Source organism: Geotrypetes seraphini, chromosome 5, assembly GCF_902459505.1.
Source record: "Geotrypetes seraphini chromosome 5, aGeoSer1.1, whole genome shotgun sequence".
Lineage (NCBI taxonomy): Eukaryota > Metazoa > Chordata > Amphibia > Gymnophiona > Dermophiidae > Geotrypetes > Geotrypetes seraphini.
In genome coordinates, this window is record NC_047088.1 from 96,807,083 (window position 1) to 96,834,453 (window position 27,371).

The window sequence follows — 27,371 nt, forward strand, 5'->3', positions numbered from 1 at the left end:
CTTAATGTCACATGACTTGAGCAATCCCTTAAGTATGACTCTACTTCAGTCAGGCTCTTCTCCATATAGTGTCACACTCCCTTAACTTTTTTCTTCTGTATGCAGCAACCTCCTGAAAAAAGAATACAAGAACCCTGCTGTTGCTGAAAGGCTAGAGAAACTGAACAAAATGTTCCTGAAAAAAAATGCAAAGGGAATCCCACTGCTAAGCACACCCAAGCGAGAGAGGCAGGCTTTGCTGAAGGTGTTGGAAGAAAACCAACAGGAAATTAAGGTAGGTATGGGCTATTGAGAAGACCTTTAGAAGGGGGGGAAGGGCACACATGTGCATCCATCATAGGCCCATTCCTGCATCCCCTTAGGGCAGTAATGATTTGAATGAAGATGAAAGGCTGGTACCAATATTACTTTTTCTCTTTCCCTTCAGGAATTGAAAAAGAGACAGAAGGAACTGGAGGAGAAGACCCTTGCTGCAGAGGCCTTGCTACATAAGTCCAGGAGTCAGTCAGATCTTACTGTCGGTGATAAGGAGAACACATTCAAGATTGGATGTCAAGTTGCCACTAGCTGTGGTCCTCGAAAGCAGGCCATTGTCTTCCCCCTACAGGGTGAGTTGAAAGATGTGGGTGAACATTGAGGGATTGCAGCCTATCCTAGTTCTTTTTCTTGTCAATCAGCCTGTTTCTGAGCATCCCTGGAACTACTACTACTATCTATTCAGTCGTTTCTGACCCTTGGATATTCTGTAGGCCAGTCCTCCCATGCTTCCCTCTTTTCCACAGCTTCTTTCAATTGCTTGATGTTCATTCCCTTGTCATTCTTGCTGGTATCCAGCCTTTGGTCTCCCCTGCTTCCTTTTACCACTGACCATTCGAGTAGCACCACCTCTTCTAGTGAATTTGCCCTCATCACATGTCCAAAATAGGTCAATTTCTGTCTGGTAATCTTGCCTTCCAGGGACAACTCTGGATTTATATGATCAAGAACATCTTTGTTGGTGATCCTAGCTGTCCAAGGGATTCATAGAAGTCTTCTCCAACTCAAAGGCATCAATTTTTCTTCTATCTGCTTTTGTGAGTGTCAATGTCTCACAGCTTTATGTTGTGATTGGGAAGACAATGGCAATGATCAGTCTGTTTGATGGTGACTGAGATGTTCTTGCACTTCCACATTTAGTCCATGCTCACCATGGCTGCATGCCCCGATGATAATCAATGCTTGATCTCTGCTGTTGAACCACCATTGTGATTGAGGGACCCAAGGTAAATGAAGCTGTCAACCACTTCTATTTCTTCATTGGTGATCTTTGTGGAATTTCTTGTTAGTGATAATCATGATTTTGGTGGTCTTGATGTTTAGGCAAAGACTCATCTTCTCGCTTTCTTCTTTCAGCTTCAGGATTAATTTCTTGAGATCCTCTCCAATCCAAAGATTTATATACCGCATCCCCTCCTAAATTATGGGCTCGACTCAGTTTACATAGTTAGATTGATTGAAATAGTAACAATAATTCAAATTAAGATGACAAAATTTCCCCAAAAAACAGATTCTTCAGCGCCTCTCCAGACCAGCAGAGTTTACTGATGGCTGTGCCCGTCTGGAGAGACTAAAAGAAAGAAAATTAGCAGGTAAGAACCTAATTTCTCCTTCATCGTCTCTCAAGACCGGCACAGTTTACTGATGATGAGTGTGCTCTTGTGGCAGCCCTTCAGGGGTCATAGAAACATAGAAAGATGACGGCAGATAAGGGCTACAGCCCATCAAGTCTGCCCACACTATTGACCCTCCCTATTAAGTCTAATGACCCCCTTAAGTATAATTGTAATTATACTGCCACTCTACTGACCCGCTCTTTCAAGTCTATACCCTAGTGACCCTATTCCTTGGCATGACCCTCGTAGGGATCCCACATAGGTATCCCATTTATTCTTGAAGTCTGAGATGCTGCGTGCCTCGATCACCTGCACTGGAAGCTTGTTCCAATGCTTCCTGGCGTCTCCACGAAACTTCCCTCCCCTGAGCTTGAGCGGATGACCCCTTGTGGTCGAGGATCCCTTCAGAAGAAAGATATCATCTTCCACCTCGACCCGTCCCGTGATATACTTAAAAGTCTCAATCATGTCTCCCCTCTCCCTACACTCTTCAAGAGTGTAGAGCTGCAATTTGCTCAGTCTTTCTTCGTACGGGAGACCCTTTAGCCCCGAGACTATCCTGGTGGCCATCCGCTGAACCGATTCAACTCTGAGCACATCTTTACGGTAATGTGGCCTCCAAAATTGCACACAGTATTCCAGATGAGGTCTCACCATGGCTCTGTACAATGGCATCATGACTTCAGGCTTCCTGTTGACGAAGCTTCTCTTGATACAACCTATCATCTGCCGTGCTTTAGATGAAGCCTTCTCCACTTGAGTGGCTGCTTTCATGTCAGCACTGATGATTACTCCTAAGTCTCGTTCTGCCGTAGTCCTGGTTAAAGTTTCTCCATTCAGGGTGTAAGTTCTGCAAGGATTTCCGTTACCGAGATGCATGACCTTACATTTCTTGGCGTTGAAGCCCAGCTGCCAGATCGAGGACCAACTTTCTAAAGTACGCAGGTCTTGCTCCATAGCATCCTGTAGATTATAGCCGTTTACTATATTGCATAGTTTGGCGTCATCAGCGAATAAGGTTACCTTGCCTTGAAGCCCTTGAGTCAGATCCCCAATGAATATGTTGAAGAGGAGTGGGCCCAGGACTGAACCCTGTGGCACTCCGCTAGTCACCCCCGACATTTTAGAGAGGGTACCGTTAACCACCACCCTCTGAAGTCTGCCACTAAACCAATCTTTAACCCATGCAGTTAGAGTCTCTCCTAATCCCATCGATTTCATCTTGTTCAGCAGCCTGCGGTGAGGGACGCTGTCAAACGCTTTGCTGAAGTCCAGGTACACGACGTCCAAGGACTCTCCTGAGTCCAGTCTTCTTGTTACCCAGTCAAAGAAGCTGATAAGATTGGACTGGCATGACCTACCCTTGGTGAATCCATGTTGACTGGGATCCCGGAGATTTCCCTCGTTCAGGATTGTATCTAATTTATACTTAATTAGTGTTTCCATGAGTTTACACACTATTGAGGTGAGGCTTACCAGTCTATAGTTCGCAGCCTCAGCCTTACAACCCTTTTTATGTAGAGGAACAACGTTGGCCGTCTTCCAGTCCAACGGAACTTTCCCCGTACTTAGTGAGAGATTGAAGAACACTGCCATCAGTTCCGCCAGAACATCTCTCAATTCTCTGAGCACTCTTGGTTGTAAATTGTCCGGTCCCATGGCCTTGTTTACCTTTAACCTTGCCAGTTCGTTGTAGACGTCCCCAGGTGTGAACTCAAAATTCTGAAACGGGTTATCCACGTCTTGTTTTACCTTCAACTGTGGTCCGTGTCCCGGTGCTTCGCAGGTGAAGACTGAGCAGAAATATTCATTTAGTAGTTCTGCTTTTTCTGAATCCGCCACCGCGTAGTTTGCGTCCGGTTGTCTAAGGCGTACTATACCGTCTGTGTTCCTTTTCCTATCACTGATATACCTAAAGAAGGATTTGTCCCCTTTTTTAATGTTTTTTGCCAGAGTTTCTTCCACACGAAGTTTGGCCTCCCTAACTGCTGTTTTGACCGCTGCAGATCTGGTCTTATATTCTACTTTAGTTTCTCTTCTCTGCGTAAGTTTGTAGGAAAGAAATGCTTTTTTCTTCTCCTTAATTAGGTGCGAGATCTCTTCAGTGAACCATTGGGGTTTGTTGTTTCTTTGCCGTTTATCTACTGATTTTATGTAGCGATTAGTTGCTTCGTGTATGGATGATTTCAGGTACGACCACATAGTTTCCACATTGCCAGTCTCTGCTTGGTCCTGCAGCGTCTGATGAACGAAATCTCCCATGCGTGCGAAGTCAGTGCCCCGGAATTTGAGCACCTTTGTTTTTGTAATTGATTTAGGGGATCCTTTCCCAAGGTTGAACCATACCATGTTGTGGTCGCTGGAGGCTAACGTGTCTCCTACCGAGACCTCTGAGACGCTTTCCCCGTTGGTGAGTACCAGGTCTAGGATCGCCTGGGCCCTAGTGGGCTCCGTTACCATTTGTCTGAGATGTACTCCTTTTATGGTGGTCAAAAGCCTCCTGCTGCTGCTGGTTGTTGCTGAAAATGTGGTCCAGTCTGCATCAGGCATGTTGAAGTCCCCTATCAGTACAGTGTCGCCCCGTAGAGTTATATTCTCTATATCTTCAATTAATTCTGCGTCCATGTCTTCCGGTTGTCTTGGAGGTCTGTATACCACACCAAGATACAGGCATTTTTTGCCACCTCTTGCCAGGTTTACCCAGAGGGACTCCCCGGTATACTTGACATCAGTGATCCTGGTGGTTTTGATGTCCTCTTTAATGTATAGTGCTACCCCTCCACCTAACCTGCCCTCTCTGTCCTGACGAAGTAGATTGTACCCCGGTATAGCCATATCCCACCCATGTGCGTCGGTTCCAGGCAAGATGGTAGAAGCACTGATAAAGGACAGCATATGTGAGCACATCGAAAAAAATGGGCTGATGAAAGCGAGCCAACATGGCTTCTGCAAGGGAAGATCGTGCCAAACAAACTTACTGCACTTCTTCGAGGGGGTAAACAGCCATTTGGACAAAGGGGAACCTGTAGACATCATCTACCTTGACTTCCAAAAGGCCTTTGACAAGGTACCCCATGAGCGGTTACTTAGGAAGCTGTGGAACCACGGGGTGGAAGGGGACGTACACAGATGGGTCAAACACTGGTTGGCAGGCAGGAGACAGAGGGTTGGAGTGAAGGGTCACTACTCGGGCTGGAGGAAAGTCACGAGTGGAGTTCCGCAGGGGTCTGTACTTGGACCGCTGCTGTTCAATGTATTTATTAATGACCTGGAAACGGGGACGAAATGTGAAGTTATAAAATTTGCGGATGACACTAAACTCTGTAGAAGGGTCAGAACTACGGAAGAGTGTGAGGACCTACAAAGGGACCTAAGCAAACTGGAGGAGTGGGCAAATAAATGGCAGATGAAATTCAATGTAGAGAAATGCAAGGTCATGCATATAGGGAGAAAGAACCCGATGTTCAGCTACCAAATGGGGGGATTAGTATTAGAGGGAAGTAACCTTGAAAGAGATTTGGGTGTACTGGTGGATACAACAATGAAGTCAACGGCGCAATGCGCAGCAGCCGCGAAGAAGGCGAACAGAATGTTGGGTATTATTAAAAATGGTATTACGACCAGAACAAAAGAAGTCATCCTGCCGTTGTATCGGGCAATGGTGCGCCCGCACCTGGAGTACTGTGTTCAGTATTGGTCACCGCACCTTAAGAAGGATATGGCAATACTTGAAAGGGTCCAGAGGAGAGCGACACGAATGATTAAGGGCATGGAAAACCTTTCATACACTGAAAGATTGGAGAAGCTGGAGCTCTTCTCCCTGGAAAAGCGGAGACTCAGAGGAGACATGATAGAGACCTACAAGATCATGAAGGGCATAGAGAAAGTGGAGAGAGACAGATTCTTCAAACTTTCAAAACATAAAAGAACAAGAGGGCATTCGGAAAAATTAGAAGAGGATAGATTCAAAACAAATGCTAGGAAGTTTTTCTTTACTCAGCGGGTGGTGGACACCTGGAATGCGCTTCCAGAGGATGTAATAGGGCAGAGTACGGTACTGGGGTTTAAGAAAGGATTGGACAATTTCCTGTTGGAAAAGGGGATAGAGGGGTATAGATAGAGGATTATTACGCAGGTTCTGGACCTGTTGGGCCGCCGCGTGAGCGGACTGCTGGGCACGATGGACCTCAGGTCTGACCCGGCAGAGGCATTGCTTATGTGCTTATGTGAACCAAGTCTCGGATATTGCCACCACGTCCAGGTTGGCATCTCTTATTTCAGTTTCCAGTTCTATAATTTTATTGCCTAAACTGTGTGCATTAACATACATGGCCCTCCACACTTTGTGTTTGCTGTGCCCCTGTAAGGCTATTCCTGACTGAGTCTGTGTGGCCCCTAGAGAACTGTTTGCAAATTGGGTCCTTACCTCGGAAACAGAGTGTCGACTCGTCCCATCAGGATAGTTCCTTTCCACACCAGTATATGAGTAGGTCCCCTCCCCCAACTTACCTAGTTTAAAGCCCTGTGAAACAGGCGGGCTAGTCGGTGTCCGAAGATGTTCTTACCTCTGCTGGTCAAATGGAGTCCGTCTGGTCCCTGTAGTCCCTGCAGCGCCTCTCTATGATCCAGGAATCCGAAGTTCATATCTCGACACCATCCTTGTAGCCATTCGTTCGTTCTCAGGATGCATTCATCTCTGGCTCTTCCCTTGCCTCTAACTGGGAGGATTGATGAGAAGACTACCTGCGCACTCGTCTGCTTCAGCCTCTCACCCAAGGCTCCGAAGTCTCTGGTGATGGTCTCCGGGGTGTTCCTGGCAGTATCATTCGTACCTATATGGATAAGAATCATAGGAAAATGGTCATGAGGTGTAAGTAGTTTACCCAGGCTGGTGGTGACGTCCCGTATTTTGGCTCCAGGTAGACAGCAAACCTCCCTTGAGTGTGCATCCGGTCTGCATATTGGTCCCTCAGTGCCCCTCAGCATGGAGTCCCCAATGACTATAACTCTGCGCTTCTTCCGTTGTGGGGGGGGGGAGTCGGTCAGCAGATGGGGTTGCGTGTTGGACCTGCTCCTGTTCTTCGAGTTCTACGTGCTGGGCCTGCTCCTGTACTTTGTCGGCAGCTTCTTCCTGAAGAATCTGGAATCTGTTCTTCAGGACGAGTTGAGGGGTTGGCCTGTTGGGAAGAAATAGAAGAGGATGAAGAGATTGAAAAAGGGGGGGGGGGATCTTCTATGTTTACCTGTGGAAGAGGTCACCAACTGCCAGGTGTCATTGCCGCCAGCCATTTCCTGTATCCCACCCATGATGGTTACTGCTTTGGTATGTCCCATCAGTGAACTGTGCCAGTCTAGAGAAGGAGAAATTAGGTTCTTACCTGCTAATTTTCTTTCTTTTAGTCTCTCCAGACCGGCACAGCTATCGGTGAACTCTGCCAGTCTGGAGAGACTAAAAGAAAGAAAATTAGCAGGTAAGAACCTAATTTCTCCTTAACCCTCAATCCCTTAAACCTTAATCCTTATCAATAGATCATTAACACTCGTTTGAACAATTATAAAGAAATGGTTGAAAAAGTAAAGTTTTCAGAGATTTAAGAAAAATCTGAAGAGAAAAGACTTCTAACTCTGCCATCAGGGTAGTATTATCTACGTATCTCAGATTGCTGATGGTTCTTCCACCTATTTTCACCCCAACAGTAGAATCATCTAAGTCCAGCTTCCTCATGATTACTTCTGCATAGAGGTTGAAAAGAAAAGAGGATGCATCCATGTCTTGTACCGTTTTTGATCCTGAACCATTCTGTATCTCCATACCTGGTTCACATTGTAGCTTCTTGATTGTAGTAGAGCGATCTGATTAAACCTGATCAGTAAGTGCTTTCCAAAGCTTGTCATGCTCAACACAGTCAAAAGCTTGGTATTATCAATGAAGCACATGTAGAGCTGCTTCTGGTACTCCCTCGCCTTTTTTATGAACCACTTCAAGTTTGCGATGTGATCACGGGTCCCTCTGCCCTTAAGAAATCCAGCTTGGGCATCAGGATGTTCTTGATCAAGAATGTTGCCCAAGCACCTCTAGATGATCTTTTAGAAGCACCTTTCTGGTGTGGGGGATCAGGGCAATTGTTCTATAATTGGTACAGTCCCTGATCTGAAAGTTGTTTTAAGCTCCATAGCAACCTTGTAGCTGACAGCAGATAAGGACTAGTTGGCCCATCCAGAATGTTCAGTTATCTGTCACCTTTGGAATATGACTGTATTCCACTACTGATATTATCAGCTCAGAATCTTATTTATTGTACAATCCCTCTGGAGGCTGAACTCGTGGGATCTTGCATCCTTTGTTGCCTCGGCTGCAGGCTAATAAAATTTGTTCACTCCCCTTCAGTCTACCTGCCTGGGAGCTTCCTGTCATGATCACTTTGTTCCTGCAGCCTCACTGCATGGTTGAAATCAGTCTCTTCTCATGATTTGTTTTCAATTCCTAGTCTTTATTTGATTTATTTTGCAGGTTTGCCCACATGCTGCGGATCAACTCTGTGGAGTGATTCTTCGGCGGGAGATTGCAGACATTTTAAATTTTGTCTGCTTCTGGAGGGTACTCTGTGAGCTTCTGTAGTAAGCCCTCTAGACCTTTTGACACCTAAGGACCGACGGAAATAAAATAATTATTTTGTGACTCGGCACTGGTCCGCGGGCCAGACCCCGCCCATTTCCATCCAATCTCTGTCCCAGACCCCGCCCCATAATAGTACTAATTGTAAAACCATTTTTTTCATTCATTTTCATACATACATATATATACACACACACACACAATATAATCGTATTACCAACACATAATGGTTAACCACAAAATTAAACTACACAAAGCACACTGTATGCTTCTCAATATTCTTTCTTACCAGAACACAGATAACCACCATGCAAATATGGGACCAAAAACTAAAAGTACTAATATATACAAACAAACCCTAAGATGCAAGACTCTGCATACAGTACAATCCCAGAGGAAAAGAAACAAATGCATTTCTTCCTGAACAGACAGCAGATATAAATCAATCACTAAATTAAAAAATAAAATCATTCCCCCTACCTCCATGCTGTGCATTGCCTTCTGGCCTGCCCCCCAGTGTTATCTTCGGGCCGGCTCCCTCTTCCTCAGTGCTGCCGTGTACAAAGCCGTAGGCAGAGGCTCCTGCGACGTCAGAGAGAAGGCTTCCGGTTCAGGCGCAGGACGTGCGTAGGAGCCTCTGCCCACAGCTTTGTGCACTGTAGCACTGAGGAAGAGGGAGCCGGCCTGAAGATAACTCCACATTGATTGCACTGTGGACCTGCGGCTGAAGAGCACTGTCTGGTGCTCGATGCAGGTGCTGGCCCTGTGGACTGGCAGGAAATTTCTGCGGACCAGCACCGGTCTATGGACCGGCGGTTGAAGAACACTGCTCTAGACAGCCTGCAGATTGGATTGGGTCTCTGGGATCGGGAGCCATCTCTCCCCTGGTTCATCCGCAAAGGCTGCTGCGGTTCCATGGAGGTACGCTGGGATCGGAACCGCACCGCGTGTCTTCCCTAATTTCCCTGAGGGGACCTGGTGGTCGTAATCTGAGGTGACGAAGGTGAGGCAGTCAGAAGACCTGAAAAATCAAGTTTAATCAGCTCCCAAGGTACTGATCTCCTTGCTTGTACTGTATTGCAGGCTGCCATAGACTCATTGCAGCACAGATCTCTGTGGTGTTTGTGAGTTACAGAGTTTGCCGATTTTGGGAGTGCTGAAATTGGGGTATGGGGTGGTTTCCCTGCATGCCCTGGTCCCCCCCACCACCTGTAAAATAGCCATTTGTCATGTTTCCCTGCTTTTTTCCTGGGCGTTTTTAATGCAAACTCGACAACCGTGGCAGCCATCTTGGTTTTTCTTCAAAGTTTTTCAAAGTATATTTTTTTGACTTAGAAGCTTCATTTTTGCTAAAATTCAAAGATGGCCACCTCAGGACAGGATGGCATGGATTCATGCCGTAAATGCGGCAGATGGCTGATGGATTCTCAGCCATGTATCACATGTGCCGCGGCCCGTGAGGGGCATGAACCATGCGTGGATTCTGCACTATCTTCCCTGCTTTCCTCTGATTCTGCCAGAGACGTGATTCCAGCATCCAGGGCGCCAAATTTGGACGAGGAGGGTGCTTCTGCTAAACACAAGCGCAGTTCTGGCAAAAATTCTCATAAGTCTAAACATTCCAAATCTGAGTCCTGCAGATCGGCTCTAGCCGCCGAGGACTATTTTCCACTGGAATTTGTGGATATGATGTATTAGGCTTTCATGAGAAAGAGGGCTATGCCTGTATCTCCCTCTCAGACTCCGGGGCGGCAGTCAGTTCAGCCTTTGGATTCCAGCATGTCCATTTGCTCCCTGGCTGGTTCGCCTGAAAGCCAGCGGCAGCTCCCTGCTATTGCGCGAGTGCCTGCGTCCATTTCTATGCCATTGCTGTTACACGGTTCTTCGGCGGGGTCCGCTAAGATTTCAAGGGAATCTCCACCGGACGGCTGTCCAGGTGTTCTTGGACAATGTGATGGCTGTTGCCTATGTCAACCGTCAAGGGGGCACGAGGAGTCCCCTGCTAGGTGCTCTTTGCTTCGGTGGAGCGTCATCTCTTGGCTTTATCTGTGGCTCATGTGGCCAGTGTAGACAAAGTTCAGGCGGACTTTCTCAGTCGTCAGACTCTTGACCAGGGAGAATGATCCCTGTCCGGGCTGACATTCGAGGCCATAGTGCGCTGCTGGGCTTCAATCTGATGGCGTCATCAAAGAACAGGAAGGCAGCCAAATTCTTTAGCCACAGACAGGTTGGCAGTGAAGGACTCGATGCTCTAGTTTAATCTTGGCCCGAAAGGAAACTTCTGTACGTCTTTCCCCCGTGGCCCATGATAGGGCGCATGCTGCGCCTGGTGTCCTTTCACAGGGCTCTGGTGATCCTTGTGGCTCCGGACTGGCCCAGAAGAACTTGGTACGCAGATCTTGTGAGGTTGAGCTCAGAGAGGGGTCTGCGTCTGCCTTGCCATCGGAAGTTGCACTTCAAGATCCAGACTTCTTTGGTTGTACGGCCTGGCGCTTGAGCGAACGGACTTGACAGCCAGGGGTTATTCCTCTGCGGTTATCGCCAAGCTCCTTCAGAGCAAGCAGAAATCAACTGTGTCGGCCTATGCGAAAGCCTGGAGGTGCTTTCAGGCTTGGTGTTTGGGGGTTCAGGTGGACCCTTTCGTATCGTCGGTGGCTCATGTTCTGAACTTCCTGCAGGATGGCGTCAGGAAGGGTGTGGCGGTCTCTTCTCTCAGTGTCCAGATTGCATATCAGATGAAAGTCCCTGCCAGGGCTGGCCAAGAGCAGCCTGTTTTGAGGTTGCCTCCTGCTGACCACTGTGCTTCTGGTAAGGAAGGGAGAGGGAGCGAGGTGATTCACAGCTCAAGACTACCGCCTGCTTCTGCCACTTCGAGGCTTGAGGGAGGGAGGGAGGGGCTTAGTAGCTCAAGACCTTGGGGCGGAGGGAATTGAGACTGTTGAACAAGGTTTCTAACACTCTCAATTAACCAAAAAAAACAGTTATCCGGTATCCACCAATTCCTGTGGGTGCCGGATAGCTGAGATTTCTACTATACTTATGCTTTTGCTGAATATTTCTGTCTCCATCGAAATGAAACCTTTCAAAATATGATGTTTGCTATAGAGGATGCCTACCACTAGATGGTAGTATCTCTACTATTTTCTATGTTTGGAGTGCTGAATTTCTTTTAGGATTCCTTTGGAGATTAGTTGTGGCTACTATGGGGAAAAAGAAAAAAAAGTTTGTATCTCCTATCACTGAGATGCGCCACTAGAGAATAACACGGGGACAGATTTTGTCCCTGTCCCCTTGGGATCTGTCTCCAGTGCCGTCCTCGTGAGTTCTGTCCCTGCCCCAGCCCCATCCTGCAAGCTCTGTCCTCATGCACAAGCCTCAAACCATTATGATTTTAAAGTATTCGAGGCTTGGGCAGTTAAGGACAACTTGCAGGGATGGGACAGAACTCATGGGGACAGAACAGGGATGGAGATAGAGCCCGCAGGGACAGGGACAAATTTGTCCCTGTGTCATTCTCTACACCAGATCTCAATTCTGTCCTTCGTTAAGTAAGTCACATAGGGAAAGAACAAGTGCTTTTTGGGGAGTGTATAGTGCTTTGGTGCCTCCCTACCCATCAGATGATCTAGCTGTCCCAGTGTTAGGTGGGATTCAGCTCATTAAACTAAGCATTGTATTAGATCAGTGGTTCTCAAACTTTTCTCGGGGACCCCCAGCCAGTTGGATTTTCAGGATATACACAATGAATAATCATAACTGAGATTTTGCATACACTGCCTCCTATGCATTCAAATCTCTCTCATGAGTATTCATTAAGGATCTCCTGAAAACCTGATTGGCTAGGGGTCTTCCAGGTTTAAGAACCACTGCATTAGATCTACTTTCACTGTGAAATTCTATTTTAAGGGTACATCAAATGTTGCGGTCAGCATCAAATGAAGATATCCTTGTGTTGTCTGAGGAACTTTCAGTGAATGAAGTAAAAGTGGAAGCAGCAGCTCTGCTAGTGTTATCTCTAGATATGTTTTGGTACACTTCTGGAAGATCTGAAGTGAGTGCAAGAATCAGAATGCTCTGCTTTAAATTAGCTACTCATATTGGCATCAGTATATAAACCCAAAGAATTCAACAGATGTTCACCAAAATATAAACCTTCGGTATTAATAAAAAACTTATAATAATTTCTTCAAAGCTTCAATGGAGCCACTTAGAGCTCAAACCATCTCATCACACTAAGTTTTATACTCCCAGTTCGTCATTAGTCTGGATGAGTACCCGACTAAGAAATTTATGAAGGACATAAGTTCTTTTGCAGGATGTTTATAAACAAGGGATATTAACTAGTAAAGAATACCAATTTTTGATTGAAAAACATCCAAGGATACCGAAGATATATTTTGTCCCCAAAATACATAAAATGAGACCCTCAGGTAGGCCTATTATGAATGCAAGACATTCAGTGCTGGAGCTATTGTCAAAATTTGTGAACTGCTTTCTTTCTGCGTGAAGAGGCAAAGAAAGTATGTTCCTATTTGAAGGATACTGCACATATGTTAAGAATTTTGCAGGATTATCAAGGTCCAGTACAAGGAGTTTTTTTGGCCACCCTTGATGTGGTGTCTTTATACACTAAGACAGTGTTCTTCAACCTTTTTACACCTATGGACCGGCAGAAATAAAAGAATTATTCTGTGGACCGGCAGTTGAAGAACACGGGGCTAAGTTGTGGGCCAGACCCCGCCCATCTCTACCCAATCTCCACCCCAGATCCCGCCCCCATAATAGTACTAATTGCACCTTGCACGTCCTGTGCCTCATCTGGAAGCCTTCCCTCTGATGTTGTAACGTCAGAGAGAAGGGTTCAGGCGCAGGATGCCTGTAGGAGCCACTGCCTGTGGCTTTGTGCACTGAATCAGTTAGGAAGAGGGAGCTGGCTCGAAGATAACGCCGCATCGATCGCACTGTGGATCGGCGGTTGAAGAACACTGTTGTGGGCCTGATGTACATGCTGGCCCTGTGGACCGGCAGGAAATTTCTGTGGACCGGCACTGGTCCATGGACCGGTGGTTGAAGAACACTGCACTAAGATATCGCAAGCTGGTACATTACAAGTGATTGAAGATACTTTAAAAGCTAAACCAGAACCTCAATGAATACCTACTATGGTTTTGAAAGAACTTGCAGAATGGGTGATGCTGAAAAATTATTTATCCCAGGACAAGCAGGCAGCATATTCTCACTGATGGGTGATGTCACCGACGGAGCCCCGGTACTGACCACTTCAAAAGTGTATCGCTACTTTAAGTGTTTAGAAAGTTTGTGATAGCCCATGCATGCGCGAGTGCCTTCAGTTTCTTAGTTTCCGCAGAGCTAAGAATTCGCATTTCAATGGCTGTTGAAATTTTTCCTTTTTTGCTGCCTTCCCGCTCTTGCGGTTTGTGACTTCCAGTCATTTTTCGTTTGTTTCTTTTAATTCATTTCGAAAAAAGAAAAACTAACAATTTTCATTTTTTCCCTTTCACGGTTTTGGCCCAGCGAGGCCTGTTATTCCACCTTGGCCTCCGATTTCAGTCTTGCCAGGTAGGTCTTCCCGTCGATGTCCCGCCTGCATACGGGCTTTAAGAAGTGTAGTCGTGCTCGGCCCATCTCTGTTACTGACCCGCACCACTGGTGCCTCCAGTGTTTGGGCCCTGAGCACCGCCTGGAGACTTGTACCCGGTGTTCTTCTCTTCAGAAGAGGACATTGAAAAACCACCTTCTTTAGCACTCTCCGGACCGGTAGAGGTTAATCTTTTCGAGTGGGCATATATCCCAATCATGACCAGCAGGTGGAGACTGAAAACAAAACTGTGGAATAGTACATAAGAGATACCTTCCCCTATTCCTGTCAGTCTTCTTTCAGTTTCTAGCAGGTGTTGAGTGAGCTGTACCCATCTCCCTTGGTAGGGCTGTTGGAATTTGTTTAGGGGTTTCTAGTCCCTGTTTCTGGCTGGATTGAGCTTGGGTGGGCCCTGTTGGGGAGTCCGTCCGACCTCGAGTGTGTCAAACCCGGCGGGTCTCAAGCGGTGTCCCTTCCCTCCATTTCACCACATTTTTTTTAGAGGAGCCTCAGCAGTAAGCCTTGCCCCCTAAATCAAGCAAGGCATATGCTTTCAGAGCATGTGGAGTCTGTTCTTGAAAAAAAAAAATCCTGAGGTAGTGCCGGTCTGAAGGGTTGCTTCCCTTGATTACCCTCAGATAGATACCATCCGGTCCCGGGGATTTATCGTTTTTTTAAGCCTATCAATCTGCCTGCATACCTCTTCTAGACTGACCGTCAAAACTGTCAGTTTCCCATCTTCGTTTCCTGCATATAGCCTGTCGGCTTCCGGTATGTTGCATATATCCTCTTCGGTAAATACAGATGCAAAAAATGTGTTCAGTATGTTGGCAATAGCTTTGTCCTCCTTTAGCACTCTCTTTATTCCATGGTCATCTAACGGCCCCACTGCTTCCTTCGCGGGTTGTTTCCCCTTAATATATCAAAAGAACGGCTTGAAGTTGTTGTTTTTTTTTGCCTCCTTGGCTATTTTTTCCTCGTAGTCTCTCTTGGCCTTTCTTACTGCCTTATGGCACCTGCTTTGTTGTTGTTTGTGCTTTTTCCAGTTTTTGTCCGTTTTTTACTTTTTCCATTCCTTAAATGAAGTCTTATTGTCTCTGATCGCTTCCTTCACCACTACAGTGAGCCACACCGGTTCTTTGTTCTTTTTCCTCTTGGATCCCTTGTTGTTGCGCCTTGGTGATTGTGTTCTTAAAACGCAACCATACTTGCTCTAGCATTTTTACAGTACTTATCCTCTTCTTAATCTTCTTCCCCACCATGAGTCTCATCCCTTCGTAATTCCCTTTTCGGAAGTTCAGTGCCATGGCCGTTGTTCTGGATCGATGTTTCTCTCCTGTCTCCAGGTTGAAGCAGATCATATTGTGATCACTGCTTCCCAGCGTCCTTTCTACTTCTACACCTTGCGCCGGTCCTTGTAGTCCATTTAGAATTAGGTCCAGAATTGCATTTTCTCTTGTATTTTCCTTGATAGGTTGTTTCAGGAAGCAGTTGGCTGCAGCATCCAGGAACTTGGTCTCCCTACTGCAGCCGGAGGTGCCTGGTTCCAGTCTATCCCCGGATAATTGAAGTCACCCATGATAACTGGGTTGCCTCCCTTGCAGTTGCATTTAATCTCGTCCATCATTTCTCCATCAGTTTCTTTGAATTGCCCTGGGGGTCTCGTTTAATTTTTTTATTCGTTTAAATTTTTTTTATTCATTTTCATACATCCACAAGTGTAACATAAAAATTTAAAACGATCTCATAAAACATACATTGTATTGGGAGGGGAGGGAAAGGAGGGGTTTAAGGGGGTCTCTAGTAGATGCCGATCTTCGTTTCCGTTCCATTTGTTCCCGGAATTTTGGCCCATAGAGACCTTACCTTATTTTTTCATTTCCAGTGTGTTCTCTCCGGTAGACTCAATTTCCTCTTTGACGTATAGGGTAATACCCCCACCTTTTTGACCTGCTCTGTCTCTGCGGTATAGCTTGTATCCTGGTAGCACAATGTCCCAGATATTTTTCTCATTCCACCATGTTTCTGTGACGCTGATGATGTCAAGGTTATCTTTTTGTGCCATAGCTTCCAATTCCCCCTTCCTTAGGCTCCTTGCGTTCGTGTACATACACTTGAGTTTGCGGCCTGTTACTTTCTTTCAATTCCTTCCCTCTTGTGTCCTTTTGATCCGTCAGGATTTCTGTCTCACCTATGATCCGGTGAGTCTTCCCCACTATCTTCCTGCATGGTATCCTCTGGGTATACCAATTGCCGAACCATCGACTCTTGGTCGACTGTCGGCTTTCCCCTTCTTCCTAGTTTAAAAACTTCTCAATTTCTCTCTTGATGGGTCACCTGTGGAGTCTGATCTCTTAAGAGAGTCCTCGGTCTCCAGTCCTCAGAAAGATATTCCAAATTCCTTTTGATACAATTCTATAAACTGGAATATAAAGGTACATGCTACTTACACATGTCAAAGGTGCCATAAATTGAGACTAATACCTATATGCCAGGAGAGGCTCCTGGCTGTTGATCTCTCCGGAGCTTACTGGTCTTCCTGTGCAAACAGCATTCAATTCCTTACAGAAGGGTTGTGTACCCCAATTTGCAAGTTGGATTGTAGAAGGCATAAATCATTTTTTCAGCTCTGCCTCCTTGTCTCCCTTGGCCCTCTCTCTTCAGTCTATACTTCTACAAGTGAGTTGAGAAAATGTTTCTTCTGCTTTGCACTAGATTTGTTATTTTCAGGTATTAATCCAATCTTTTTTTTCTTTTTTAAGCTTCCTTGCGCTAAGAAGTTCCTAATAGTCCTGGAACAGCTCTGGGAGAAAGGTCAGATGTTGGGGTCTGAAGCTAGAAGGCCAACACTTTTAAAAAGCACCTGCCTGGCCAGCCTGCTCTAACATTTGGAGCTTGGGAATAGGTTCCCTGGGAGCAGTGCTTGCCCCTGTGGAGTCAGGCACTTGAGCGCAGGCTAATTAGACCCCCAGATTGGCCAGGAGACTTGGTGGAGGTTGTTGCTAAGTGCAGGGAATTGGTTCGCTTAAACTAAGGGCCTGCTTTACAAAGCCACTCTAGTGTCTGCCGCGTGGCAACAGCCCCAAAGCCCATAGAGATGTAAAGGGCTTTGGGGCTGTTGCTGTGCGGCTTTGTAAAACAGACCCTAAGGCTCAATTTATAGAATTGCCCTGTTGTTTTTAGGGTTGTAATTGTCACCCCTGTAGTCAGGAAAGCAAAGATGCAAATGGAAGAAAAAAATAGCTGACAGTAAAACAGGGAGACAAGACATTTTTTTAGATATATCAGTGATAGGAAGAAGTGCAAAAGTGGCATTGTGAGACTCAAAGGTGAAGGAGAGCAATATGTAGAAGCTGGTAAAGAAAAGGTCAAATTGCTTATATATTTCTGTTCTGTGTTCACTCACGGCCAAAGCACCGGGACCGCAGAAAACAAACGTGAATAGGGATGGACCTTGATCGATTTTCAGAGGGTTGTGTTTGTGAGGAGCTAACTAAAATAAAGGTAGACAAAGCAATGGGGCCGGATGGTGTACATCCGAAGGTGCTGCAGGAACTTAGGGAAGTTCTGGTAGCTCTGCTTACTGACCTTTTCAATGAGTCTCTAATCAGGACTGGAGAAAGGCGGATGTGGTCCCTCTTCACAAAAGTGGAAGTAAGGAAGAAGTAGGGAATTGCAGGCTGGTAAGTCTGACTTCTGTGGTAAGCAAATTAATGGAAACGCTTTTAAAACATTTTCAAAAATGGAAATGCACGAAGACAACCGAAGCCTGGAACAAACATAAAGATGAACAGAAGAAATGTCACAAGGCGGTGAGGGATGCAAAACAGGACTATGAGGAAAAAATAGCCCAGGAGGCCAAAAACTTCAAGCCCTTCTTTAGATACGTGAAAGGGAAAAAACCTGCAAAAGAGGCAGTGGGACCCCTGGACGACAAGGGAAGAAAAGGGTACATCAAGGAAGATAAACAAATCGCAGACAAACTAAATTCCTTCTTTGCGTCCGTCTTTACGAAGGAGGACACCTCAACAATACCTGAAGCGGAGAAACTGTTTACAGGAGAAATAGAGGACAGCCTCACCACAGTTGAAGTGAACTTAGATCAGATATACTACCAGATCGACAAACTTAAAAGTGACAAATCCCCTGGACCGGATGAAATTCACCCGAGAGTCTTGAAGGAATTGAAGGTTGAAATCGGAGAGTTATTGCAAAAACTTGCAAACCTGTCAATCAGAACTGGTCAGATACCAGACGACTGGAGGAAAGTGAACGTCACGCCAATTTTTAAAAAAGGATCGAGAGGAGAACCGGGCAACTATAGACCTGCGAGTCTTGCGTCTGTCCCCGGCAAGATGATTGAATCACTGATCAAGGATAGCATAGTTCAGCACTTGGACACACACGACTTGATGAAACCCAGTCAACATGGATTCAGGAAAGGGAAATCGTGTTTGACGAATTTACTCCAATTCTTTGAGACCGTGAACAAGCAAATTGATAGTGGAAAGCCGGTGGACATAATATACTTGGACTTCCAGAAAGCATTTGACAAAGTTCCACACGAAAGACTTCTCAGGAAACTACAAAGCCATGGCATAGAGGGAGATATACAAAGATGGATAGGCAAATGGCTGGAAAACAGGAAGCAGAGAGTAGGCATAAATGGGAAGTTCTCAGACTGGGAGAAAGTGACTAGTGGTGTACCCCAGGGCTCGGTACTTGGGCCGATCCTTTTTAATATTTATATCAATGACCTGGAAAACGGAACATCCAGTGAGATCATCAAATTTGCAGACGACACAAAACTCTGCCGGGCAATCAGATCACAGGAGGACAGTGAGGAACTCCAGAGCGATTTGTGTCGGTTAGAAAAATGGGCGGAGAAATGGCAGATGAAGTTCAACGTGGAGAAATGCAAGGTAATGCATTTAGGCAGTAAAAATAAGGAATACGAGTACAGAATGTCAGGTGCAACTCTGGGAAAAAGTGAACAGGAAAGGGATCTGGGTGTACTGATAGATAGGACCCTGAAGCCGTCGGCACAATGCGCGGCAGCGGCAAATAAGGCAAATAGAATGTTGGGCATGATAAAGAAAGGAATCTCGAGTAGATCGGAGAAAGTTATAATGCCGCTTTATAGGGCAATGGTCAGACCCCACTTGGAATACTGTGTCCAACATTGGTCTCCCTACCTAAAGAAGGATATAAAACTGCTGGAGAGGGTGCAGAGACGAGCAACTAAACTAGTGAAGGGTATGGAGAAACTGGAATATGAGGATCGACTTAAAACACTGGGATTGTTCTCCCTTGAGAAAAGGAGACTGCGTGGGGATATGATCGAGACCTTCAAAATACTGAAAGGAATCGACAAAATAGAGCAGAGAAGATTATTTACATTGTCCAATTTGACACGTACAAGAGGACATGACATGAAGCTAAGGGGGGGCAAGTTCAGGACTAATGTCAGGAAGTTCTGCTTCACACAGAGAGTGGTTGACATCTGGAATACTCTCCCAGGGGAGATTATTGCGGAATCGACAGTCCTAGGCTTCAAAAGCAAACTAGATGCATATCTCCTTGAGAGAGGCATATAAAGATATGGTTGAATATAAAATAATATTATCTAAATATTCCCATATATAGAGAAAAAAGAGAAAAAGTGTGGTGTTAATTCTTAACTTTATTTAACATATACTCTATTTTATCTAGGGAGAGACCTCAGACACGGAGCCCACGCACAGTCGTTATTCACAGACCGGAAAATTCAGCGTGGTTATGCGCTCCCTTGCTCCAATCATTGGTCTTCTTCCCTCCTAATCTCTTATCCCTATGTGTATTCTAGGAAGATGTAATTATTTTTTTGAATTTTTAGTTTATATATAGAAATGTCTTAATAAATAACTTCTAAAATATTCCTTTTGATCACCATATTGTGTCTACACACTCGTTCCCTTGAGACCCAAACTAGCAACAATTTAACATGTTTGATTTATGTTGAAAGAAGTACTTAGCATTCATTATTTAGCTTATTTTAGCAAAAGTACTTAGCTTTAGCAGTGCTCATGTATCAACAGATACCAACGTGGCCAGCGTTTCGTGGATTTGGCTTTATATCCACTGCTTCAGGGCCATTTCACGTGTGTACCAAGCTACTGCAACAAAAAATTAAAACAAAAACAAACAGTTAAAATCACAAACACAGAGTCATACCAATATACAACTTAGTGTTCTCAGTTGTGAACTTACTTATCTCAAGTACGCTACCAGCCGTCTCAACAAAGTGCAAAAAGGCGCCAGCCTCTATTTAACTCATTTCTCAACGTGTTTACGTCAGATGAAAAACGTCCTAACGGGACTACATATCCAATCATAGGATAGTAAAATTATGCACACCTACTATGATTTTATTCAATAAAAATGCTGCCACTCTATATGTTTGTTTAACCCTTTGGGATATAGAGTATTCAAACGGTTTATCCATCTTTGTTCGTGTTGAGCAAGAATTCTACGAAAATCTCCCCCTCTTGTATTTGGTTTAAGCACCTCAATAACCACTGCTCTTAAAGTGGAAAAATCATGGTTCTTTGCTATGCAATGTCTCGCTAACGGGGCCCCCAAATTATGGTTTTTGATTGTACTTTTGTGCTCAATCAATCGGGTACTTAGTTTGCGGGACGTCTGCCCAACATAGAGCAGATCGCATGGGCATTTCAAGATATAAACTACGCCCTGAGTTTTGCAATTTGAATCATGTTTGAGAACATATTCTTTTTTATCCCTTGGATCAACGAATGTGTTGGTACAGTCCATTATATGGCACATAGAACATTCTCCACATTCCTGATGTCCCAAATAGCTTACCGCGTCTCTTATCTGTTGTTGAGGAGGTTGAGAAGGACAAAGTATCTCCTTTAAATTCCTGGTGCGGCGGTAAGCTATTCTTAAAGAGTGGTCTCTGAATGTTCCCGCTATTTTTAACATGGCCCAATGTTTCCTGAGCGAGCGAGCTATTTGAAAGCTATTGTTTGAGTACGTCAATATACACGTCATCTGTTTATCAGGTATTGCGCTTTCCGCTCTTTGTTTAGGTTGCAGTAAAAGTTCGCGGTGATTGTAATAGGCTCTTTTATAGGCTCTATTTATAATCTTAAGCGGGTACCCCCGTTTGAGAAACTTTTCCTTTAAACAGTTAGCTTGTTTTTTGAAATCGATATCAGAAGTACAAATCCTTCTGATCCTTAGGAATTGGGAAAATGGAAGGCTGGTTTTTAAGGACCTAGGGTGTGCACTCGAAAAGTGTAACATAGCATTGCTGTCCGTGGGCTTCGTAAATACCTTGGTGTTAAATATACCATCAGCAATCGTAATGTGCACATCCAAAAATGATAACTCCGTGTCACTATACATATATGTAAATTTTACCTTCGGGTGACACGTGTTGATGTATTCAAAAAACACCTTAAGTTCCACCATATCTCCATTCCAGATCATAAAAATATCATCGATATATCGAATCCATAGTTTCATTTTGCCATAAAAGCTAGATGGATATATCCAGTTCTGTAATATTTAGATAATATTATATAGGTTATTTTCCCATAGGGGGACTTTACTTTATTATTGAATATAAAATAAGCCAGGTGTATACCTAGCAGGGCCTCCGCATGTGCGGATCGCCGGACTTGATGGACCGAAGGTCTGATCCGGAGATGGCGCTTCTTATGTTCTTATAACAGAGAATGGTCAAGCTTCTGGAATCCTGTGGATTACAGAACTGGAGGCTACATGGATTCACTAGAGGTAGATCTTGTCAGACAAATATGATCAATTTCTTTTGACTGGGTGATCAGAGAATTGGATAGAGGATGTGTTGTATTTAGATTTTAGCAAAGACTTTGACAGTGTTCAAGTTTCAAGTTTATTTAAAATTTCTTATACCGCCCAATCAGCTTTCTAGGCGGTGTACAAATTCATAAAAACAGAAAACAAACTAAAATACAAGTTTAAGCTGACATTGTCACCAAACTGTAACTTTTAATAACTTTTAAAGACTTTTAAAAACAAAGACAAACAGGAACAAAAGGTAAAAAGGCAAGAACTACAGTAGTCAAAGTAAAAGAGAACAATTAAGGAAAATATAATAGGAGGGGCTGCTATTTGCACTCAGTTGCCCTTAAAAGGACAGTTAGGTCTCAAGGAAGAGAAATGTCTTTAGCTTCGTCTTTTTTTTTTTTTTTTAATAAATCTTTATTCATTTTTCATCTTATAACAAATGCATAAATATTAAACATTTGACAATAAATACATCACTTGAAATTCTATCATTTATGATATTAATAGATAAAGTTTAATCCCTTCCCTCCCACCCTTTCAATCTCAAATTCTTTATTTTTTCATCTTACATCAAGTATTTATTTATTTATTTATTTATTTAGATTTTTATCCCGTCCTCCCAATAGCTCAGAACGGTTTACAAATGAACATACACAGTGGGGAGCAACTAGTTTATTTTTTTTTTTTTTTTTTTTTTTTAGTTTATTAAATTATTTGATTAAACGCTTTTCAGGATACAAAGCGTTTTACAAAGAAATAAAATTGGATTTCTTAAAATCACAAATACATCGTAAATAAAAATAATTACTTAAAAAATTAAAAAACGAACTGGGGTAACAAACACATGGAACAGTAGGAAAGGAGGGATAAGAAAAAATACAATAAAAAAAAAAAAAAAAAGAGATGAGTTAATCAGATTGGGTTAGAACATAAGGATAATGTGAGAGAAGGATTTACAAACTTGAAAATCTAAAAAAAAGGGGATATATAATCAGAGTTTAATACAAAACGATAAGATTAGGAATGAACCGAAAAATAAATTTTTAGTTAAAGGCTTCTTTAAAAAGAAAACACTTTAAACTATTTTTGAATTTATTCAAATCTTGTTCAAGTCTTAAATGAAGAGGAAGTGAGTTCCAAATAGTAGGGGCTGTAACCGAAAAAATCAGGTCACGGCGAGTACCGATGACTTTCAAAGAGGGAACATAAAGGGACGCTTGTGAGGATGATCTGAGAACTCTTGAGGGGCTGTAAGGAATCAGAAGCCTATCTATAAATGCAGGAGTATTATTTCTTAATGTCTTAAAAACTAATAGTGCTATTTTATAAGTAATTCTATATGAAATTGGTAGCCAGTGAGCATTTTGAAGCAGCGGTGTAACATGATCGAATTTTTTTGAACCTGAGATTACCTTTATTGCAGTGTTTTGTATGATTTGGAGGCGCCTTATATCCTTAAGATATGCCCCCTTTAACAAGGAATTGCAGTAGTCTAGTTTTGAAATCACTAGAGAATGTATTAAAGTATTGAGTGAAAATGAATCAAGAAGGGGAACCAATGAACGGATCATTCTTAGTTTATAGAAACAATTTTTCACCAATGCACTGATGTGTAATCTGAAAGAAAGATTATTGTCTAAAATGACGCCTAAGATTTTTGTATTGGTAGTGAGGTATAGAGGTTTGTTATCTATTAAGATTGGGTTGATTAGTTGTACACCTTCTTTCCCTGAAAAAAGCATAGATGTAGATTTATTGATACTTAAAGAAAGTTGATTATTGTTCAACCAATCGTGAACTTTGGCCAGCTTACGGTTGATTTCGAATATATCCTGGGAACTTGAAGAATCAATAGGGTGTAAAAGTTGGAAATCATCCGCGTAGGCATACACTGTAAATCCTATAGATTGACAAAGGGTTAAGAGAGGGGCCAGATAAATATTGAAAAGTAATGGAGACAATATGGACCCTTGAGGTACTCCATAATTTGTTTGATAAGGCTTTGAAATAGAATTGTTAAAGTGTACTGAAGAAGATCTATTGGTAAAATATGACTGAAACCAATCTAAAACTTGGTCTTTGATGCCAATGGAAGAAAGGCGGTGAAGTAGTAAATGGTGATCAATAGTGTCGAAGGCTGCCGCTAAGTCTAAAGAAATGAGAACGACAGATTTATGTTGGTCCAGAAAGTAATGAATAGTAGTGACGAGACCTAATAAAGAGTGTTCTGTTGAGTGATTCTTGCGAAATCCTGCTTGATTGGGATGCAAGACATGAGTTTTGTCTACAAAGTCTGATAACTGTTGAAAAACTACCTTTTCAGTTAGTTTTGCTAGGAATGGAAGACTCGCAATTGGACGATAGTTAGAACAGTCATATAAGTGGTACAACAGGTTTAGTGATTGGATTTAGTTTTTGGAGAGAATTAAATACAGGGAGAGTAAGCAGAGAGAGAGAAGGGGGAAATACAGTAGTTTAGTTTAAGGAAAGTTATAAGCGTATAGGTACAATTTGTTAGTGGATAGAGTAAGAGAGGGTCATACTGGAATTTCGGGAAGGTGGTAGGAGAGTGGAGGGTGGGGCCTAAGGGGGGGAGAAGACAGAGGAGATCTTTAATTGAAGAGGAGGGTCTTTACCGATTTACGGAATGTTAATAATGAGTTCTGTTGTCTAAGTTGGGGGGGGAGTTGGTTCCAGAGGTGTGGAATGAAGTGGCTGTAGGATCGTTTGTGGGCAGTTTTTGTGAGCAGGGATCTTCCAGGGGGGGTGCACAATATTACATCATCTAAACTTGTACACAACACTTGAATTTCTTACTATTATCTTAAACACATAAATTAATTCCCTCCATCACCCGCCTTTCCCACAAATATTGTAGTCAAAAATATTATATAAACATTAGCTTCAATGCCACCTTTCTTAGGTGGCAAGCACAAGGTCTACAATATCTTTTTCACCTGTTTTCGGAGGAGGGGAGCCTGGTCACATTTGCCGAGCTGCAACGGACTTTTGACCTACAGGCTAATGATCTCTTCGCCTATTACCAGATCCGTCGCTATGTTCAGTCCCTCCTAGTGGCTGCCCTTACTGAAGTCTGCAGGAGGCGCTTTTGGAACTCTTCAGCCTTTCAGCCCAACAGAGGATTCCTCTACGATTTCATATTGTGGGGATCCGGGATTGCCAACCAAGTACGAATCTGGATATATTAGCGTCAGCGTGGGCTGAGGACTTGCATTGCCAGTTGACTGCTCAACAGTTACAACGGGTCCTGAAGAACATTCAGAAGGTGTCACCCAATATTACTCACTGGGAAATGCAATTGAAAATTGTTCTTAGACTTTACATTCCACCAGAACGTGCAGCCCGGATGGGGATTACTGCATCGCATTCTTGCCCGAAATGCAATCAGGCTCACACATCTTTGAGTCACATGTTTTGGGCCTGCCCCGCAATCCAACAGTTTTGGAGACATTTTGGCCTATATACCACATCACTTTGAGGAAGGCGATGGCTTCCGCAACCGAGGGCGTTATTTGGATTTTATAATATAGCCTCGCCCAAACCCAGGGGAATGTCAGCATTTATCTCCAGAGCCCTTTTGATGGGAAAAAAAGCCATCCTCACCAACTGGCTCTCCCGTGATCCCCCGTCATATGCACAATGGAGATCCCTAATGATAGTGCACGCAACACTGGAGAGACGCATGGTGGGAGACTTGACTCTTGGCCCGGGTCGCAAATTTTGTCAGGTGTGGGAGCACTTCTGGCAGGACCTCACACCGCGTACTCGCAGTAGACTTTTGAATCTTTAAGATTTTATTCCCACTCCCAGCTGTTAGACTGGCCATGGATTCTTGGGGAGGGGATGGGAGGGGAACTGACTATATTGTTGAAAATGCTATTTCCTGAATGGTACTACTGTTTGTATTTGCTTCTTACTGCTGGAATAATAAAAATCATTTAAACATAAACATTAGCTTCATATTTATTGATTAAACCTTAAAATGCTATTCCACCCCCCACCCTATAAATATAAATGTACTTTCAGTGTAAAATGGCGTCTAATCATTACAATAAGTTGTGTTTTTTTGTTTGTTTTTTTTATTTAGCTTCGTCTTAAAGTTATTAAGAATTGATTCTTCACGTAAATAATTTGGAATACTATTCCAAAGAGAGGGGGCAGTGACAGAGAAGATAGTAGACCTCATTGTATATATAAACTTCAGTGACTGTATAGAGAAAAGGTTATTAGCTGTTGATCTTAGAGTCTTAGAAGGATTATAAGGGGTAAGAAGATTATTAATAAATTCAGGTTGATTGTTTTGTCTAGTCTTAAATGTTAACAGAATAATTTTGTAAGTGATTTTGTATTCCACTGGCAACCAGTGGGCTTCTTGCAACAGGGGGGTAACATGGTCGGATTTCTTTGCATTGAATATAATCTTTTCGGCGGTGTTCTGTATTATCTGGAGTCTTCGTATTTCTTTTTTGGTTATGCCTTTATAAAGGGCATTACAATGGTCAATGCACGAAATCACGAGAGAATGAATCAAAATGTTCAAAGATGCGGCATCTAATAGTTTGGATAATGATCTGATCATATGTAGCCGATAAAAGCAACGTTGGACCACACAGACGTCTGATAAATAAACTGAGCCCCTGGGATGGGTCCCAAAGTGACGGGCTGGAATTGGTTGAGTGGAAGGCAACAGAGGATAGTGAGGAAAGGGATGTTACCAGTGGTGTGTCTTAGGGTTCTGTTCTTTGGCCTGTTCTTTTTAACATTTTTATAAATGATATTGCTGAAGGGTTGTCAGGTAAGATTTGCCTCTTTGCGGATGATACCAAAATCTGCAATAGAATAGACAAGCCGGATGGTGTGAATAACATAAAGTAAGACCTGGCGCAGCTTGAAGAATGGTCTGAAATTTGGCAGCTAAAATTTAATGTTGAGAAATGCAAGGCCTTGCATTTGGGCTGCAAAAACCAGGATGTCATTGTATGTGATGATCTTAAGGTGGCCAAACAGGTTGAAAAGGTGACAGTGAAAGCTAGAAAGATGCTAGGTTGCATAGGAAGAGGTATGGCCAGTAAGAAAAAGGAGGGGAGGGTAGAACAAATTGATGCCTCTGTATAAGACTCTGGTGAAACCTCATTTAGAATATTGTGTACAATTCTGGAGACCGCACCTTCAAAAAGATATAAAAAGGATAGAGTCACTCCAGAGGAAGGCTACTAAAATGGTGTGTGGCCTTCGTGATAAGGCGTATGGGACAGACTTAAAGATCTCAATTCGAGAATGACACGGGGAAAAAATCTGTCCCCGTCACCGGCCCACCATCCTCTGCACCGCCCCGTCACCGCCGTTCCCTTCACCGCCCCGTCACCGTCACCGCCATCCCTTTCACCGCCCCGTCACCGCCACTGCCATCCCATTCACCGCCCCGTCACCGGCCCCGCTGCATCCATATAAGCCTTAGTACTGTAATATTTAGCTTATTCCTTTCTTATAAATCAAAGTTCCTGCTGCTGAACTAGAGAAAGAGATGTTCAGCTGGCAGGGCTTTGTTTATAAATTTTTATCAACATAACTAATATACTATTTTATCCTAAAGCAAAAAATAAATAAATAAATATAATTTTTTTTTCTACCTTTGTTGTCTAGTTTC

At 43.6% G+C, this 27,371-nt stretch overlaps 1 protein-coding gene across 3 annotated transcripts in view; it reads left to right on the forward strand.

The window, feature by feature from the left end:
* The window catches only part of KIF22 (kinesin family member 22), a 196,451-nt gene that overhangs the window by 118,926 nt on the left and 50,154 nt on the right, over window positions 1–27,371 (forward strand). For all 3 annotated transcript variants that reach the window (XM_033946061.1, XM_033946063.1, XM_033946062.1), the window contains 2 exons: window positions 106–274; window positions 428–608. In XM_033946061.1, the coding sequence (XP_033801952.1) occupies window positions 106–274; window positions 428–608 (350 nt within the window). The remainder of the gene's footprint in view (window positions 1–105; window positions 275–427; window positions 609–27,371) is intronic.